General features: G+C 42.2%; 1 protein-coding gene across 4 annotated transcripts in view; it reads left to right on the forward strand.

Moving 5' to 3' along the window:
* Positions 1-553: 553 nt before the first annotated feature.
* The window catches only part of col16a1 (collagen, type XVI, alpha 1), a 64,075-nt gene continuing 46,491 nt past the window's right edge, over positions 554-18,137 (forward strand). For all 4 annotated transcript variants that reach the window (XM_069699170.1, XM_069699187.1, XM_069699178.1 and 1 more), the window contains exons 1-4: positions 554-959; positions 6,518-6,650; positions 15,322-15,390; positions 15,474-15,591. In XM_069699170.1, the coding sequence (XP_069555271.1) occupies positions 6,575-6,650; positions 15,322-15,390; positions 15,474-15,591 (263 nt within the window). In that variant the 5' untranslated portion in view covers positions 554-959; positions 6,518-6,574. The remainder of the gene's footprint in view (positions 960-6,517; positions 6,651-15,321; positions 15,391-15,473; positions 15,592-18,137) is intronic.

Genomic DNA, 18,137 nt, shown 5'->3' on the forward strand with positions numbered 1-18,137 from the left:
CAAGGCCACTTTATGGATTGGATGCAATAAAACCCAGTGATAAAACAATATGGAAGCTGTGGACCTGGCCTTCAATCATAGGTAAGTATGATAAGTAAGTTAATTAATTTTAATGGAGTAAATTATTCTCCATAATGCACCAGCTGGGTCACCATAATCTGTATTTCTTGTCTAAATACAGAGTCTAAACCCAGACAGGATGGAAGCGAGTCTTCTTTACCCCTCCAGGATGCCATGAATCAAACACCAAGAGGAGATGGAGGGAAGAGGGGGAGAAGTGGTTGATTGGTGTGGAGGGTAAAGAGAGGGTACAGGCCTGGAACAGCTTGACAGAGAGATTTGAGAGATGCCCCAGGCATTTTTTTTTTTTTTTTCCAGTGCTGTGGACAAGGTGATGTCACCACACATTTCACTCAGGGATCTCCCAAAGAGGGGAGAGGAGGGGAGGGGAGGGGAGGAGAGGAGAGGAGAGGAGAGGAGAGGAGAGGAGAGGAGAGGAGAGGAGAGGGGAGGGTAGGGGAGGAGAGGAGAGGAGAGGAGAGGAGAGGAGAGGGGAGGGGAGGAGAGGAGAGGAGAGGGAAGGGGAGGTTTAACCAACATTTGAAAAGAAGACAAGCAGGAGGAAAAGACCAGATAGTGAGAGGAAAAAGTAAGAAGAAACCAAGAGACAGACATTGAAAAACACACGGTGAGGGTGTGAGAGGGAGGAAGACACTGGGGATTTAAGATTGTGCAGCAGAGAGTGGGGAGGGGAAAAGTTGGACACGGACAATCTTGCAGCAACTTTTTTTTTTCCTTCTTTCTTCTCTGTGGAGGAAGAAGCCTCGAGGAAGCAAAAAAAGTCAAGGGGACAAAGAACACACAGGATTACATTTGCATTTGCAGCGTCCTGCAAGACGGATACACTAATTCACGGATTAATGTGGTCGCAAAGTTGTGGATTTATCCGTAGTTGAAAGGTATGACTTTTATTGTGAAAGCGATGTTTTTGCCGGTTAAAAACAAGATTAAAGTTTCAGAAGTTTTTTGGGGTTTTGCCAAAGTAATGTTGCTGCATCAGCTGTAATGTTTGTAAAGTGAAAGAAAAGTTAATGAAAGTTTTGCAGTAGGGTTATAGTGCAACAGGTTAAGACTGCTTGACACGTTTCATCACGTGGAATATCACAGACAGCAGTGACCAAATAAACACCACAAACTCCCTGTGAACTCACTGCTTAGCTGAAGTATTATAAACGTACTGTCTCCCAGTAGAGATCATTAAAATATGTATCTCTTCAGTGCTTCTGACACACAATATTGTGTTTCATTGTTAGATTTTGAGAAACTTTTATTCCCATACTAGATAGTATAGCTGCTGGCAAAAAAAAAATAAAAAATGATGCTGATTTTCCTTTCATATCCAAGCCATGCCTGGACCCCACATTCAACGTGCTGAGCTGTTACTGTAAATCTTTGTGGTGCGCATCCAACCCCTGTGGCATGGAAAAGCCTGCTAACAGCGCTCTGTTCTTGGATCTGATACATGCATATCAGCAAAGTGGTGTATGAGCGAAGCATTGCACTGATCTCAAGTCTCCGAAATCTTCAACTTCTTCCCTCAACCTGGGAAAGAAAATGAAGTCCAGATGAGGAACATTGAATGCCACAGTCACATCTGCTTTGCTCATTATTCAGTTATCCCATGTTTGCTGGTTTCTGCATCCTGTGCTGTGCACCCCAACTCCCCCTCGCCCCCTCCATCTGGTCTAAACAGGTCAGTTTTAAACATTTTCCATGCTCACCTGCAGTAAACAAGTGGAATATTTTCTTGAAGGGTAATTTTAACAACAGAAATATGATCTATGAATGACATTCCAAAGCTTAGAAATCCTTGCATGCAGCAGTACCTCCAGGGATACTTTCTCACCCTGCAGTAATGGGCTCTGCTCTCTCTTCAGACCCTGGGGAATGTGGCCTTGTTAATGTTAAGAATTGCTGCCCTTGGAGCTAACTACACAGAAAGTATTGCTCACTTAATGTGCTGCAGGCTGCCTATGCAATGTGTTGCTTTAGGCCACGTGGTATCTGCTTCACATACTGCCTCCAATTCCGGCCGGTGCTGTGGGCCCCGCAGCCAAATTGTAATATTCACTTGAGTCTTTGGTCAGTCATGTCATCGGTGAAGTGAACATGAAGCTATCATAAATGCAAAGTCAAGCTGAAGAAAAGCTGCAGGTCATCTGCTCGCCAAAGGCTGACTCATCCATGCAAAGCCTCAACTCAGGGGCCAACCAGGTCATGTCATCAAAGTGGGCCTCACTTTGCATCATTACTTGTGTTAGTGGAGCAAAAGTGTCCATGGCATTGGAGTTTCCAGGTAGCCCTGAGCAGATGAGTCAGGAGAGTTGTGTGTATTTGACACTCCCTATTTCTGCTGGCCTGCTCCTCTTCACAAATATTCAAGTAAAGACCTTGAACACTGCCCAGAATGTAAGACTAGTAAAAACTTGCCTCAGTCGCTCTCAGGAGTCATACAGGTTGGGATATTGCCTTTGGTAGTCTGGATGTTTCTATTGCTCCAGGTCAGTGGATATCTGGAGTGTGTACTAGAGCCTCTGGACTTTAGTTACTTCAATAAACTCCTAATTCCCCATTGTAACCGGTCTGCAACGTGCTCTCAGGTTTGGCATGTCTGAAGTTTTAAGGTTCAGGAAACAGCTAAACTTATTTTGGGAGTGTCTGACAAACATCAGGCAGCGTAATGACTGATCTAGACACGCTTTATTTTTGCCATGTTAGTAGCATGGCTTTGTGAGTTTGTGAGTCCATCACCAGACCAGAATATATCAACAACCTTTTTGTGCACAGAAATGCCCGTCAAAAGATGAATCTTCATGGTTTTGTGAGCCTCTGACCTTTCATTAGCAGCACATGCAGGTGAGGGCTTTCACTTATCCTTCGAAATAACAACATCTATCAGGTGGATTGGCACAAAATTTGACACGGATGTTCACCTTTCCCAGATGATGACTTGCATTGATTTTGATGATCCCCCTGTCTTTTAGCGCCACCATTAGGTTCACATTTGTCATTTTGAGCAAAATGTCTCAACAATTATAGGATGAATCACCATCAAATTCGGTACAAACATTCATGTTACCCCAAGACAAATTCTAATTATATATAGTGACCGACTGACTCTTCATCTAGCGCCATCATCAGGCCAACATTTATTTTCTTCCATCAGGATCGTCTCCATGTTATGGTTCGTGCTAATTCGCAAATGCTGACATCCTAAACTAATATAATAAATATGGTAAACATTAAGCCGTCTTACTTGCTTCACAGCACTGTCAATATGAGTAAATTAGCATGCTGGCATTCGCATTTTCCTCAAAGCGTTGCTGTGCCCAAGTTCAGCCTTTCAGCGCTGCCAGCATGGCTTTAGACTCTTTAGTCTTGCTCTTAAATCCCTTATTCTTTTCAGGAATGCAGGGCTGTCTACAGCCCAACGATCATTTTTCTTGTCTCACAATAAGAGTAAACCCCACTCCCAACAACAAGCACTCAACAGAGTTGATTTACAGCATTTTGCAAACAGCAATTGACTTGATGATTGCCTTCTCCAGTCTTACTTACTTCTACAGTGCATAGTGTAACATTTGCTTTTACAACTATGTGTGTGCCTGTGTGCATAAATATCTCTATCTGTCTGTAAGTCTGACTGCCTGTTCAGTGTCTCTGACCACATCTCTATCCCTTTGGCTTTCTGTAGCTCACATGCTGTACTGTATATGAATGTGCTTATATGTCAATGGATGTGTTCGTGCATATCTACCTGTCCACTTATAATTCAGACCCTCTGTTTCATGGCTAAATTCAAGCCAACTTTTACAGCACTTCCTCTGATCAAAGATGACTCTCCGGAGGATTCAGTCAGGGTCACAACCTGGCTGACCAATCAGTTGGTTGCCGAGCAGCAAAAAAAGCTCTTGGGTATGCGTTTGTATTTATGAGATAGCGCAGAGTAGATTGGAAGCAGATAGCCTATGAAGGAGCCGCCTATCAATCTTCATGCTGCAGGATGCTGGAAGAGACAGCTGGAAAAGCAGTGAGCCCTCAGATATTACATGACTGACACATTTATGCCGGATTCTCCCATTTAAACAGATGCAGAGTATTCTAAACAGTGGGCCACTGGTTCACTGTTATTTAATCATCCATGTCTGGGTGGCTAATAAGCAATTCTCTTGTCAGGCCATCATGAGGACATCTTTCATTTAAATCTGTCAGGGTGTGTTCCTCTAAACAAGCTTGTGTTGGGGCTGTTGTTCCATCTGTAAGCAGTGGCAATGATGATGAAATGTGTGACAACAAAAATTGCAAAACACTGAGCACAAATTGCCTTCCATTGTTATGGAGGACAGTATTAGTGACTCTTTTGTCAGTGTGTTCAAGCCCTGAAGAGTCCTGGAACTGAGAACTGCACTGGAAATAGAAAACAGATGGAAGGTCCTGACCTACCACCAAAAATGACTCCGAGAAGCATCAAGCAGCTCTGTGTCTTCAGGGGAGACACACTATTGTTAAAAAAAAAGATGAGGCCAAAACGTCCAAGCTGAGAAGAAGAATGAGGGCTGTGTTGTGATTGCGAATGTTGGTCATCACTTCTGTCGGCCAGCTCTTGTCTTCAGCTTTTAGGGCTGGAACACTTTCAAATCTGTTATTGTTTTCCTTCCTGTATTGGCTCCCTACGTGTCCTATCACTCACAGGCCTGCTTATCGGGCTCGCGGCCAGCCCAGCGGCCAAGCCCAGTGGCCTAACTCCATCCTGGCTCTATCTGCTGTAACAAGCTGTGGATGCGGTGCAGAGAGAGGAGAAAGAGAGACATCCATGGCAACACATATTAGGAAGTCCATTAAGTTGTCTTGGATTATGGTCAGATAATATTAGCATTGAGCTGTAACTTTTCCTTCAGCCTTTGCTTTGCGGACTGTGATGCATTATGTATTATGTACTGTGTGAAATTTCTTATTATTGTGATCATGTGGCATGAAGCCTATAATAATGGCTGCAGCCACAGAGCGCTTCAACACAGCCGTCTAAAGCTTTGATTAACCTCCCACCCTCCAACGCCGGGAGAAAACTTGCACTATTCTTTAAGCTGTTCGCCGCTACTTTTACGTAAATTGTGTCAATGTTATCAGCGGCAGCGCACACAGATAATCTGTACCATAGCACGATTCAACCGCATCTTGCAAAAATGTTGCTTCTTCCGTAAATTGTAAAAAAAAAAAAAAAAAAAAAAAAAAGGACAGCAACTACATTAACAGCCCCCAAAATTGAATGCATTATTTATTGTGTGGGGAATGTTGACCTGTCCTTGTTATTCCAAAACATAATTTGTAACACTGTTCTCCACCACATTGTCTATTAGCAGCTTGCAGACAAGCCGTTCAGGTCAGGCTGCATAGTATTCATGCTGTGTCCTCGGCCGAGCCGGAGCGCCACATTGTGTACCCCCAAGGGAGTGTGGGGGTCATTTCTCCTGGCAGACGGGACAGGTGTGTGTACAGAGACACAGTCTGCTCGCCTGCCTGCCTTCAGGGCCCTGCTGTACCTGTAAACACTGCAGAGTTATGGGGTCCTCACACAGGCTGAGGGCAAGTCCAGGTCAGCTGGATGTGTTCATGTGGAGTGGGCGGTGTTGGTGTGTGTACGTGCGAGCATTCTTGTGTGTGTTTATGAATGAGGGGTTGCAGTTAGAAAGAGGGACTGCAGAGACTATATATAATGATTAGTTACACGTGGCGTGCATTTTAATCTGTGCATGACTGTGTGTGTGTGTGTGTGTGTGTGTGTGTGTGTGTGTGTGTGTGTGTGTGTGTGTGTGTGTGTGTGTGTGTGTGTGTGTGTGCTTGTTGTTGGGCCACATGGAAGCATCTGGTACAACACAATCATGGCTCCAGAGGAATAGTCTCCAGATGTGTTTGTGTGTTTTGGCCCCCCTGTCTGTTTGACTCTGGACCCACCAGCCTGCATGTAAATCCTCTTTCTTTCAAGTGTGCATTTTGCTTTGTTCTCAGGAGTACGTGTACTTTCTTTTTTGATTAAAGTGTGGCTTTTAATTGTTTTTGTTTTTTTTAATATATATAAATGGTCATGTGTATATGGATATAAGTGTACTTCCCTGGATATATTTACATACATGTATGTCTATGTGTGCATGTGTAGCAGCTGCCCAGTCAAAGGCCAACCAGATGGACAGGATAATGACTATGATCAGACTTTATAGAGTTACACTTCTTAATGAGGGACATTCTGGTTAATTCATATGCCATTAACAAAGCCCGCATCATACCACATAATTAACACATCAACAGTGACTGACTCATAAATATACATCAATGTCTATTTAGGACTCAAAGCGTAATGTGCAGCTGTCGGCAGAGTGGGCAGACTAGGCGGCATGCTGACAGAATGGAGGAAGGATTACACTTTTCTGACTTTCCATTTTTCTGTTTGTTCATCCATCAGCTGGTGGCAGAGGTCAAGTGAGGTGAGGTGAGGTGGTGCTTTCGGAGGAGTGAAACCATGTGGCTTCTATTCTCCTCTCTGGCGCTGCTGGCGCTCCGCTTCGGATCATGTGACCCTTCCGTGTCAGAGCAAGGTGAGTCACCCTGCTACGGTTTTGAGTTGTAGTTTTGTGTATGTAATGAAATATAAAAGGCTCTGTGAAACAACAACAAAAACCCACATAGTGTCAGATTGATAAGAATATCATATCTAAAGCTACGGCCATCCGCTGGTTAACTTGGCATTAAGACTGTAAATAGGGGAGAAAAGCCTGGCTCCTCTAAACCTCTCATCTTTATGCTAAGCTGACCAGCTGCTGCCTTTATATTTATTGGAGCCGTATTAGAGTAGTATTAATCTTTTTATCTAGTTTTCTGCAAGGGAGAGAATAAGCACATTTTCCAAAATGTAATACTATTACCTCAACAAACAAAGAAAAGAGTTAAGACAATAAAGACATTTCTTCCAAACTGAAACTTAATGCAACACATTAGTAGCCACTGTTGAACTTCACTAAAGTCCTTTATTTACATTATTCCAACATTATTGCTTCCTGCCATAAAAGCTGTGAACCAAACTGCTACTAAACAGCAAAGGCCACAAAAAAAATTGCTAACTGACCTCAACAAACTGCTTGTTCGAAAAGTCCCTGAGTCTTCATTGAAATGCTAAAAAGACAATAAAGTCCAAGCACTCCGGAGCTGAAGCAATATTTTTGCAAGTCACAAACTGTTGTGACTTTTTCAAATTTTCAAGCTGGAGTTGTGGACCCGTCACACTTTGAAAACCCTCTGAAGTTGATGAAACTGTGCTCGTCTGCGTGCGCGTGCGTGCGCGTGTGCGTGCGTGTACGTGCGTGCGTGCGCGTGCTTGCGTGCACATGCGTGCGTGGGTGTGAATTGATTGGCGTGTGTGATGAGGTCCAATGCTAAAGTGAAAGCAGTGTAATTATAGCTTATGTGCGTTTGAGGCGGTCGGCTGTTGGTGGCAGTGTGGTTAGATCGCGGCGAAGAGGCGTGTATGTTTACCATGTGCAGTTTTGTTCCTCTTCATGGGCCATCAACCATTCAGGGCTTGTGTATTTGCGGAGGAAAGACATGTTTGAATGTGTATGTGACTGCTGAAATGCTACTTTGTCTGTCTGCTGGTGTGTTGGAGAGAAGGTGCATGTATTACTATTTGTATCCGTGTGTGTGTGTGTGTGTGTGTGTGTGTGTGTGTGTGTGTGTGTGTGTGTGTGTGTGTGTGTGTGTGTAACAGAAACAGACAGCCCAGAAATCAAGAGGCAGAGACATGAAGAGAAATCTCTTTTATTGCCTTGTTTTTATTTATTTATTTTCTTCTGAACTGTCATACTCTCTCGTCTCACTGTCACTGTGTTCTCGGGGACCGGCTCTGTGATATCACTTGGGGGACCGAGCAATCCTCCATAGCTGGCAGAGCTCTGAAGGGAGCTTTGTGGAGGAGGGGGTCCCCTTTGGGAGACCCAAGTCAGAGCATTTCAGATGAGACTGAGTCAGCTCGCAGCTCCCTTGAGTCCTCCCCTCCAGTGGGTTGAAGAAAGTGCTTTCTCAAGTGCAGCTATAACACTCTGTAACAGCAAGCACCACACACGCACACACACACACACACACACACACACACACACACACACACACACACACACACACACACACACACACACACACACACACACACACACACACACACACACACACACACACACACACACACACACACACACACACTATTCCTCTGACGCATCCAGATCACTACTTACCAGTAATTTGCTGACATTACAGCAAGAAAGCTGGTTTAAGTAAAACTAGTGTGGAAGAGTGGAGCTGGATGATTGCATTGCAGATCTACAGTGTATCACACAGAGAGACTACTGAATTTTTCTGCCTTTGGTCAAGTGTTGTTGTTTTTTTCTGCCCTACAGACCCTTTGCAGTCTGAAGTAAAGGATTTATGTATTGATTTGTTTTGACTCCGTTTCCTTCCGTCTGTGTCTGAGCTACAGTATGTTGTATGCTTTCTAGTGCCAATGAATTTTTGAAGTACAAGATATTCATTAATACTAAATAAACAGATTATTCTACATACTTTATTACTTTATATATAAGTAAGGGAAAAAGACATTTAAAAAAAACATAACGGGGCATCTTGATGTTGGGGAAGGGAAGAAGAGTTGGATTACTTTATTAAATGGTGACTGTTTTCTCTAAGGTTTGAAGAAGCATTCATGGTTTCTTGACTGCATGCTACAGCTTAGCAACGCATCCCTATTAATCACCTTATAAAGTTGACTTGGCAATCATATTAGCAAACCCAGCATCCAGCAGACTTGGAGCGAAAATTTGCATTTACTTTGAGTTATTTTTCTGGCCACCTGATGAACCTGCCTGTGAAAAATGTCTTTTATCGCTAGCTTTTTTTTTTTTTCTACTTTATCCTATCCTTTAAGTTGATTACAGTTTGAGTGTTGAGAGCCATGAAACCAAACCTAAAATTATTGGAAGAGCTGACAGGAACTGCAGTGTCAGGTTCTAATTTTGGGCTCGTTTCCATGGTTTCCATGAGTGACCCCCCCCTATCACGTTACATGAGCAGTAGTCTTTTGATCCATTTTTAATATCAAAACATTGAGCTATGCAGCTTTAAATATTCATTTCATGCTGTCTTGAAGCATGAGTACTCCCATCTTTACTCCATCTGTACATTTAGGTCTTCTGGTCAACCTTCAGAGTGTGACTGCTGGCTAGTTTTTTGGTAATAACAAACGGTGCTTGGCTGTAATGTTTATACTCTCTGCAGGAACAAAGTGCATCGGGAGACCCATCAGAACTGCTTGCGAAAAGCATAATGAGGGCACCAAAACTTTCAACATCATTAACTCAGTAGTTAGGAATGTTATATCGGATCCCATGGCAGTGCTGCACAATGCATAAAAATGACCAGTAAATGAAAAATGTGGTCAGGCTAATGATTGAGAATGTTGAAATAAATGTTACATGTTTTGAGCTTATGCTGGAATACTTTAGGTGTCTTTTACCCTGTTCTCTGATGAACTTATCCAGGGTCATTTATCAGTATGTATATGCACAAGCACTGGCAAGCAAACAAACACACACACACACACACACACACACACACACACACACACACACACACACACACACACACACACACACACACACACACACACACACACACACACACACACACACATATTAACACATACACAGGATGGCCGACATTCTGTCAAACAACACAATCTCATCTGTCCAAGTTTATTGCAATGAAAAGCTTGTAAATGTGTGTCATGAGTCAGTTTGTATCCTTGTGTGCTTGTGAGAGCATATTGAAAGTGGGCCAGAGGCCTGCAAGGGGAAAATGAGTGAGCTCATCCCCCCGAAGTGCTGCGTTTTAAGTCTTTCCACTCCTCTGTTCTACAATTTTATCTCTGGAAAGGAACCAGTAATGTTCTCTCTGGTCTGCCTCATTTGCCTGACAGGGCAAGTCTGTTTCTTTCCGTCTCAATCCCTCCTTCTTTGCATCACCCGCTCAGTTTGTCATGTTAACCATACGTAGGCTTCATTTATTGAACTGAATCATGTACTACATCACACAGCAAGCTGCCCTCCTCCCCATATGTTGCATGTCATTAAGAGAACAAGGATCTCTGAGTTCAACTTTCTGCTGATCAGCAGTCCACTCCAATTATCTTGTAAAACCACACTGTAAAGGACATTCAATGCCTCCCATAACCCTCTCTCATTCCAAACCGCACAGGGATTCTCTGACACTGTGAGCACACTTCCGTCCTATTCCCTTTCACGAAAACACGCTGCCAAGTTTCTGCTTCTACAGAAACAACATTAAAACTCAGACCTGACCACAACAAGGCGGTGGTAGATCAGGCTGTTGACGCCACAACCTTCTGAAGTTGGTTAAATATCACTCAAAATGCACAAAAGGTCCAACATGACTTATTTTATTTAGGATATTGCCGCACATCAGCTACAGCTGAGTAGATAATGTACATACACATAGTTATGTGTCATAATGAATGTCTGGGTGGTATGTTTGCCTACTCATGGACCTGGTACAAGTTGTATTTGAGTCTGTATGCTGATGCATTTACAAAAATCTAATCATTCAGGTGTGCCTGACACATTTGATTTATACACCTCCCGAGCTAAATGTAAGTGTGTGTACATCAAACAGTTGTGTTTTACCTCTCTAAAGACCTTAAATGTCCTGACTTCTTATCTTTGGCAAGGTGGAGGCTTGGGGGAACACTCTCAGCAGTGTGCTGCATGACTGCCAGTGTGGTATCATTACCTGCTTTGGCAAGACTCAAACGCAACCCATCAAAGAGGAAGTGAACCCAGCCAAGACCATCCAATCTCTTTAAAGCTACATGCAGATACTAGCAGGATCCTGGAGTGGAACTCATACTTTGTGCTAATTAGCTTGTCAACAAGCAAATGCTTTCCTTTGATCCCAGCTTGAGAGGAAATGGGGATCAAGTTACGCAGTGTCCTCTGCCAAAGTGCCAAAGTGCCTGAGTGTGCAACAGTCCACTAAAATATCATCCGTCCTCTGAGTTATGTGGAAGTAGTGTGTTTCTCCCATGAGGTGGAGTAAAAGTCTGACACTTTATACAAATAAACACAGCATTTAACGTGATTCACAGCTTTCCAAAAACATAGTACATGTTTAAAAAGTTGTTCACCAATGAGATTTAACCATATTGAAACACAGATTATGGCCTGTCAAGCTAGTGTTAAAGGAATAGAATAGGACTGTTTTGTTGGCCTTGTTCCTGAGTCTCACTCTAGACTCTAGACACCTGTGTTGCTATCTACTGCATATACACCAGGGCCGGACAGTAATGCTGTTTGACACATTGTTTTATCTTTTTACGAATTTCTGTTGTTCAAATTAGGGATTTCAAGTGAACTGTGAATAATTTACCAAACCATGGCATGTTTTTGTCTTTTTTTTTAAAAAAAAAAACACCTTTTGTTTCATGCAATGCATGACAGTGGAACACATAAAACGATTTGATTATTAAATTGTAATAATTTAATCAGGGACGTCGCATTCATTCTGCTGTTTCTGAGGGTGTGTAACACCTGTTCCTATGGTGGCAAATTTACATTCTACAGTGCAGATATTTCCATTGCTTTAATGCATTTTTTTTTCTCGCAATAATCATCTATATTCAATGATTTCCCCAGATTACTCATCTAAAGTAGGATAGTCAGATTTCAGTCACAACAAGTTCCTGCAAATGTTTCAGAATAAAACCCTCGTATAGCAATGAAGAATTACTGTCTACTGGAACGCTAGGGGGATTTTCACTTAAAACATATAAAGGAAATGTTAAGTTTATATTAACACGCAATGCTGTAACTTTGCAGGGCAAATGGTATCAGATGGAAATGAGGCATCAATTCACAATAAATGTCAATGTGACAACTTGATGATTGGATCTTCATGCACTTAAAACAAAATGTAAATACTGTTCAACCAGATCAAGAGAAATGGGAAAATGTTATTTCCTAACGTCGAGAGAAAAAAAGTGTTCTTCCGGCATGACACCTATTAGCAAGACATTGTAGAAACCTAGCATATGGCTGGCTCATGAATGGAATGCTAAAGGGGTTTTAATTTGAAATGATAGATTTTTAATGTGAAACAGAAAAAGGAAGTCACTGCATTCTGCCAATCAGCGACTTAACTTTGATCACTCAGTCACTTAGGCTGCCAGGTTAAGTTTAGCTGTACTTCATCAGTACGAGCTATTGTCATCTTAATGCTTTTATGTTAGTATACTAAAGTTTCAAGTAAAAAAAAAAAAATCACATTATTCTCCACAAATGCTCTACCATACTATAGTAAAGCCCTCTACTGAAATGCCAAGTAGCTAAACCTGCCCAGCTGAGCATGTTAAAAGCTGGAACAGCTCAGACTAATGGAAGTCATTTAATGCAGAGAATGAGCTTTACAAGCTGAGATGTCCTGAATCATATTTACATTAAAAGATGCCTCTTAATTTCCTATTTTTTTGGATAGAATACCGCCAGCTGTTCCCAGCATCGTCTCAGAAAAGAAACACACTGTTTAGTTCCGTGCTGTTTAGTTCCCTTCTCTCCACACTCCTGTGTCCCTTCTTCCTCGTCTCTCCACCTTCTTCTGTCTCGTGTTGTTTAACTTTTCATTGCACTGCCCACTTGCCTGCAGCCGGGATCTATCCACTTCTGACAAAAGCCTTCATCTTGATTGTGTCTGATGGAAATGGGGCGGTGATAAAAAAAAAAAAAAAAAAAACACACAACAAGAAAAAAGAAAGCAGAGTTTACGGCGACGAAAGGTACGGTAGATCTCGCCGTAGACTTAAAAGAACCTGTGAAGAGAAATGAGAAGAAAAACTCCTAGGGTATGCGTGCGCGCAATGCGCTTTGTGCTGAGTCAGCGGATAAGGTTTCAGGACGGACCAATCAACATATAAATACAGTATGTGTGATTGTGTGTGTGTGTGTGATAGAGAGAGAAAGAGAGAGAGAAAAGGTGTATAAAGGCAGGATGTAAGTGAGAGTATCAGAGGGAACAGAAGACTCTAAACCAGTGCTTGATACTTTTTCCACTGTATGCAGTTTCCTCGACTTTTCATCTCAAGTTTATCTCAGCTTCCCATAACACCACTGTTTGACATCTCTTTCCCACTCCTTGATTTGTGCTTGTTGACAGCAATAAGAGAATGACACACTGACTGCTCAGTGTGTCATTCAGGCTGACAGGCTGAAATGTGCTGCGCCTTAAAACCCACTCTTTGTATTTTCAAAGATGAGAGGGAACCGCAAGGTGTCAAGCGATCTTGATATTATAGGTGATGAAGCGCGAAAAGGAATTTAATTATTTTTTCTTTTTTTGAGCTGGCGTCCGTGAAATTAAATTCCTAACTCTTAATTAAACACAGCTGGATCTTATTTTCACTAATTATATTAATCTGTTTCACCTCATTTCGGAGCGACGTCTAGCCTGGATAACAGTTAATTTATGGTCAGAGACAGTAGGTTGCCATAGCATGCTTCAAGGAAACTCTCCATGCAGTGCACTGACCGTTGTTTTCCAAAAGACGTTCTCAACAACTTTACAAGTGTCGAAGAAATAAAGCTTTTTCTTCAGGCTTTCTTCTCAGGCTCGTTCAGCCTTTGTCTCATCAACAGCAACAATCAATAGTGTCCTTCAGTCAAACCCTACCTCTGAAGTAGCACCTATTTAACTTTATATTCCTGTGTACACAATTGACCAATTGCTCCTTTTACTTATCGTTGCTGCTCCTATCAAGCTTTGTATTCTCAAACCATACTTATATGGTTTGCAGTGATACTAGTGGCCCATTTAACATTTGAATTTTGCATTAAGTTTTGAAACAAGGATTTGCCTTCCAACAGATGTAAATAAAAGTATACAGTCAGATTAAATTGTTGACATTTTCAATATAGTTGAACAAGTAAACATCTGATCCTCTGCTGGAAACAGGGGCTACAGATAAAGGTGGTATGCTCAAACGAATGACATAAATCTGACATTTTGAGGTCATTTACACAATTGAAATAAATAACTATAATATTATGAGGAAAACTCTTCAACAACTTGTAACTTTTCAGCAAGCTGATGTCAGTAGCTGGTGGAAAAATATTCAAAACCCCTGCAAGAAGAGTAGCAAGGAAGAGGGCAATTCTAGCTTCTGATTGACAAAGTGATTGAAAAAGTTATTGGCAAAACATTTTTTGTGTGTTGTTCAAGTGTATCACCTTTATCTGCAGGCATATTTTCAAACAGAATCGAATGTGTTCTTATCCTAATATTTCAAAAGAGCCCACACTTTCCATGGGATGGATATATTTTTACACTGCTACTCTTTACTCTTGGTAAAGGTGATAAAACTCCGAATCATCGGGCAACACTGAATGAGATTCAATTAAAAATATCTAACCTTCAGCTTCATCATAAGGCAAACATTCACGATTTAAAATATGACTGACAGCCACACAGCTCAAAGAAAATCCTTCAGTTTAACTTTTGGTCAACACAGGACCCCACCTACTTCCTCTGCAGTCATAGTAAAAAAGTAAGAAAACCTTCCTGAAACACAGCCCAGTGGAACATCTTGCTCGGGGCCCAGGTCCTTGGCCCCAAAGAGATCAATTAACTGTGGATCATAGTGATTCACAGGGTCCATGTCTACCTCTACTAGCCCGGTTTTTCAACACATCTCACATCTCCCCCCCTGTAGTCAGGGAGGCCGCCCTGACAGGCAACACTTTTCTCTGCAACCTCCCCTGACAGGGTGAGAACATATCCATCAAACAGAGGCTACCGCAACAGACAAGCCTGATGCTAGACAACCTGTCAAACCGGGTTGTGTTCCACTCTGCACAGCTTTGCCCTCATTTCATCTCGCTCACTGTTTTACGCTCCTTTTTCTTTGAGGGGACGGGGGCTTTCAATCCTCCCCACCAACTCCCTTTTTCTAACTTCCAGATCAATGTCTCTGTATGTATGTTTAATGTTGCTGCTTCTTTCTCACACAAACTGTCTGAATCGCTCAGCAGCGACTGTCAAAGGTTACAACTCTCATCTCTTTGTGCTTGAAATATGGCACATTCCAGGGGTTTTATTGTTCGCATACCCACTTTTTGACTTCTTTCTGGCCTAACCCTCTGTGCCATCCTTTTGTTTCCACAGATGTTCAGTGCCCGTCCTTACAAGTGGATGGCTGGAAATTTCCTCAGACGGCCAGGCACAATATCACTGGTGAGAAGACTCAACTCTCAAATACAAATATTACTGTCCAAGTTTTTTGTATGTGGGTGTTGACGAATACCCTTTGTTGCCAGGTTTTAATCTCGTGAGGCGATTCTCCCTGCTCAAGAGCGCCGATGTCAAGAAGATCCGCAACCCCCGAGGACCCGTCATTCTCCGCCTGGGCAAAGCGACCTTCTTACGACCCAGCGAGTGAGTACACTGTACATCTCTATCACTCCGTCTCGCTCTTTTTTCCCTACCACCTACAGACAAACACAACTCGCATGAACACTACTTCTCGCAATTTTCATCAGGGTTTTCATCTTTCTGTAGGCCTATGTCTACCGTCTCTTCCTTTTCTTGTGACGTCTTAGCAAAAAGATAGACTGATCATCCTGTAGCTATTCAACCTCTGAACCATCACTCAACATGTCAGCACTGCCCACTGGCTGTTGTTTTTAAAGCAGATTATTGGCGAACCATACACCACGGGTCAGTCGTTGATTGCATTTCCAGAAATACCACTTCAACGCTGACACTAGCTTGTAAAAGAGAACTGTGACATCCTTTTGGTTTTCCAGTTGTGACCGCATCTACTTATTACAACTAGCTTTCATAAGGACATGTCAGACTTATTTGCCAGAGCAGTAACTTGTAGGAGTGATGCCATAATTGGTAGGCGTTATGCCGATACCAGTAAAAAAAAAAGAAAAATAAATTACAAGAGTCTGAGTTTAATAGCAGGATTTGAGGGCTTGTTCTGAACTTGTTTCTGGGGGAAGAGACCTGCAGCCGTAAAATCCAACAGCTCACGGTTTCTTTGCAAAACGTGATTTTGCAAGCTTGACACGCTGTAATTATGCCTTCCTGGGTTTTCATGTTGTTATTACACAGCAGTCAGGTGTAGATTATGTTTTGAATTGTGTGACATTTGCTTATTGGGGTTATGTGCTGGCTGTTTTTCAGTCCTTGTTTTTTTTGTTCTTAATCCTAGCTAGTTTTCAGACGGCTTAGCGTCTTTCTGCCCACCGATAAAGCAACGTTTCTAAACTTGCCAATTGGGTCAGCCTGGAGTATTTTATCACTCTGTCCACCGCTGTGAGCTGCGAGCTGCGAGCTCCAGCCGCTTGAAGGCCCCGATAAATCTGTCTACAAAACATTCTTTTACGGTTGAGACATTTTGTTCTAAAAGTGTCACATATATTGTTTGTCACAGGCTTAGAGAAAAGTCGTTCTTATGAAAAGAGGGGGGAACAACAGAAAAACTGTCACTTCTCAGGAAATCAGCATCTTTGGAGCCAAAGAGGAAAATCCAAGATGGTTTTTGTTTTCCCTCTAACCATACAAAGAGAGGATGGGAACATCACTCTGTGTCTCTTCTCTGCAGCTGGTTTGGGATTTTGTGAGGGTGCGGCGTTTATTGAAATGTTGATGCCACAGAGATTTTCTGTCAGTTTTATCTGTGAAGAGTGCTACCTGGGTGACTTCTTTTTAACTGAGACGGAGAATAATCAATGTTATCAGTCCTGCCTGTTGGCTGCCTCTCATTCTGCTTCTTTCTATACATAGAACCCACTGTCCATATACGTTCCTCAGAATGTATCTGAGGGAGTGTTTGCTTTTTTTTTGTATTTGCCTTTTTTTCTTTTGCTTCTTCCTTCTCCCATAAGTAAGTAAAATCGAAGAGAGTAATTTTATGACATCCGTTAATAGCAATTCTCCCCTGTTGGAATTTCTTGCATTTATTTTCAAATTTTTTTTTTTAGCTTAAGCCCTCTTAAATTACAGTGTGTGGAAGGGTTTCAGGCATTTAGAATAGAAGTGTGAAGGCGGGGAACAGATTAAGGTATGTATAGTGGTGAGGGAACAAGTGGGTTAAAGGTTCAAATCCAGGCAATAAGTAAATGCATCAGAGCCAACCCTCAGGCTTGTTCTATGGCTTTTAGTCTCAGTAGGAGTTTGAGTGTGTGCAACGTGTGCTCAGCGTTTATGCCTATGTCTGCCTGTGAGTGTGTGATTGTGAGCACATACAGTATGTGTTAACACTGTGGTATCTTATATCAGATTTCACCCCTTCACCAGCCCCAGAGTACATATACTGTATTTATGAAACTGTGTAATAAATGGCTCCCACCCAGCACAGGCTGCCTGTCACTCAAGCAGCTTTTTAATTCATCGCGAGTGAGGTTGACTGAAGTGTGAGATGTGTGTACAGTAATTGGAAAGCGGGACTTTGCTTTGTATCAGAGGCTAATCCATTCAGCTAATCCTAGCTAACGCCAATGAGTGACAGCCAGATGAAGCTCCTTGTCTCTCGCTTTTCTCAGTCATCTGCTGACAGTGAAATGGGCACCAGTCACAGCTGGTCACATGCATTTTAATTCCAGCAAAATGGGATTTGATTGCTTTGAGCGTGTCTCTTTTATGCAGCTACAGTGTGTAGAAATAATTCCATGATATTGTGGCATGAGGCCAAGATGACAGCTATTTATGACAGAATTGAAATGCATTTAATGCATTAGACACTTGTTTTTGCACAGCAGAAGCGGCGCAATTTGCAGTTTGTTATGTACACATTGCTGCTCGTCAGACAGGCGAATGACCTGATAAAACGTTGTACTAACATTCATGGTGCCCAGAGGATGAACCCTAATGACTTCAGTAAATTAATCTGGTACAAGCATGAAGCCAAGATTTGGGGTTTTCATTAAAATGCCTCAGTGGCAACTATTGAATGGATGGCCATAACATTTATA

This window comes from Brachyistius frenatus, unplaced genomic scaffold (assembly GCF_029030835.1).
Source record: "Brachyistius frenatus isolate BFR_SWC_R1_liver_20210118 unplaced genomic scaffold, ASM2903083v1 Contig_2, whole genome shotgun sequence".
In the NCBI taxonomy this organism is placed as follows: domain Eukaryota; kingdom Metazoa; phylum Chordata; class Actinopteri; family Embiotocidae; genus Brachyistius; species Brachyistius frenatus.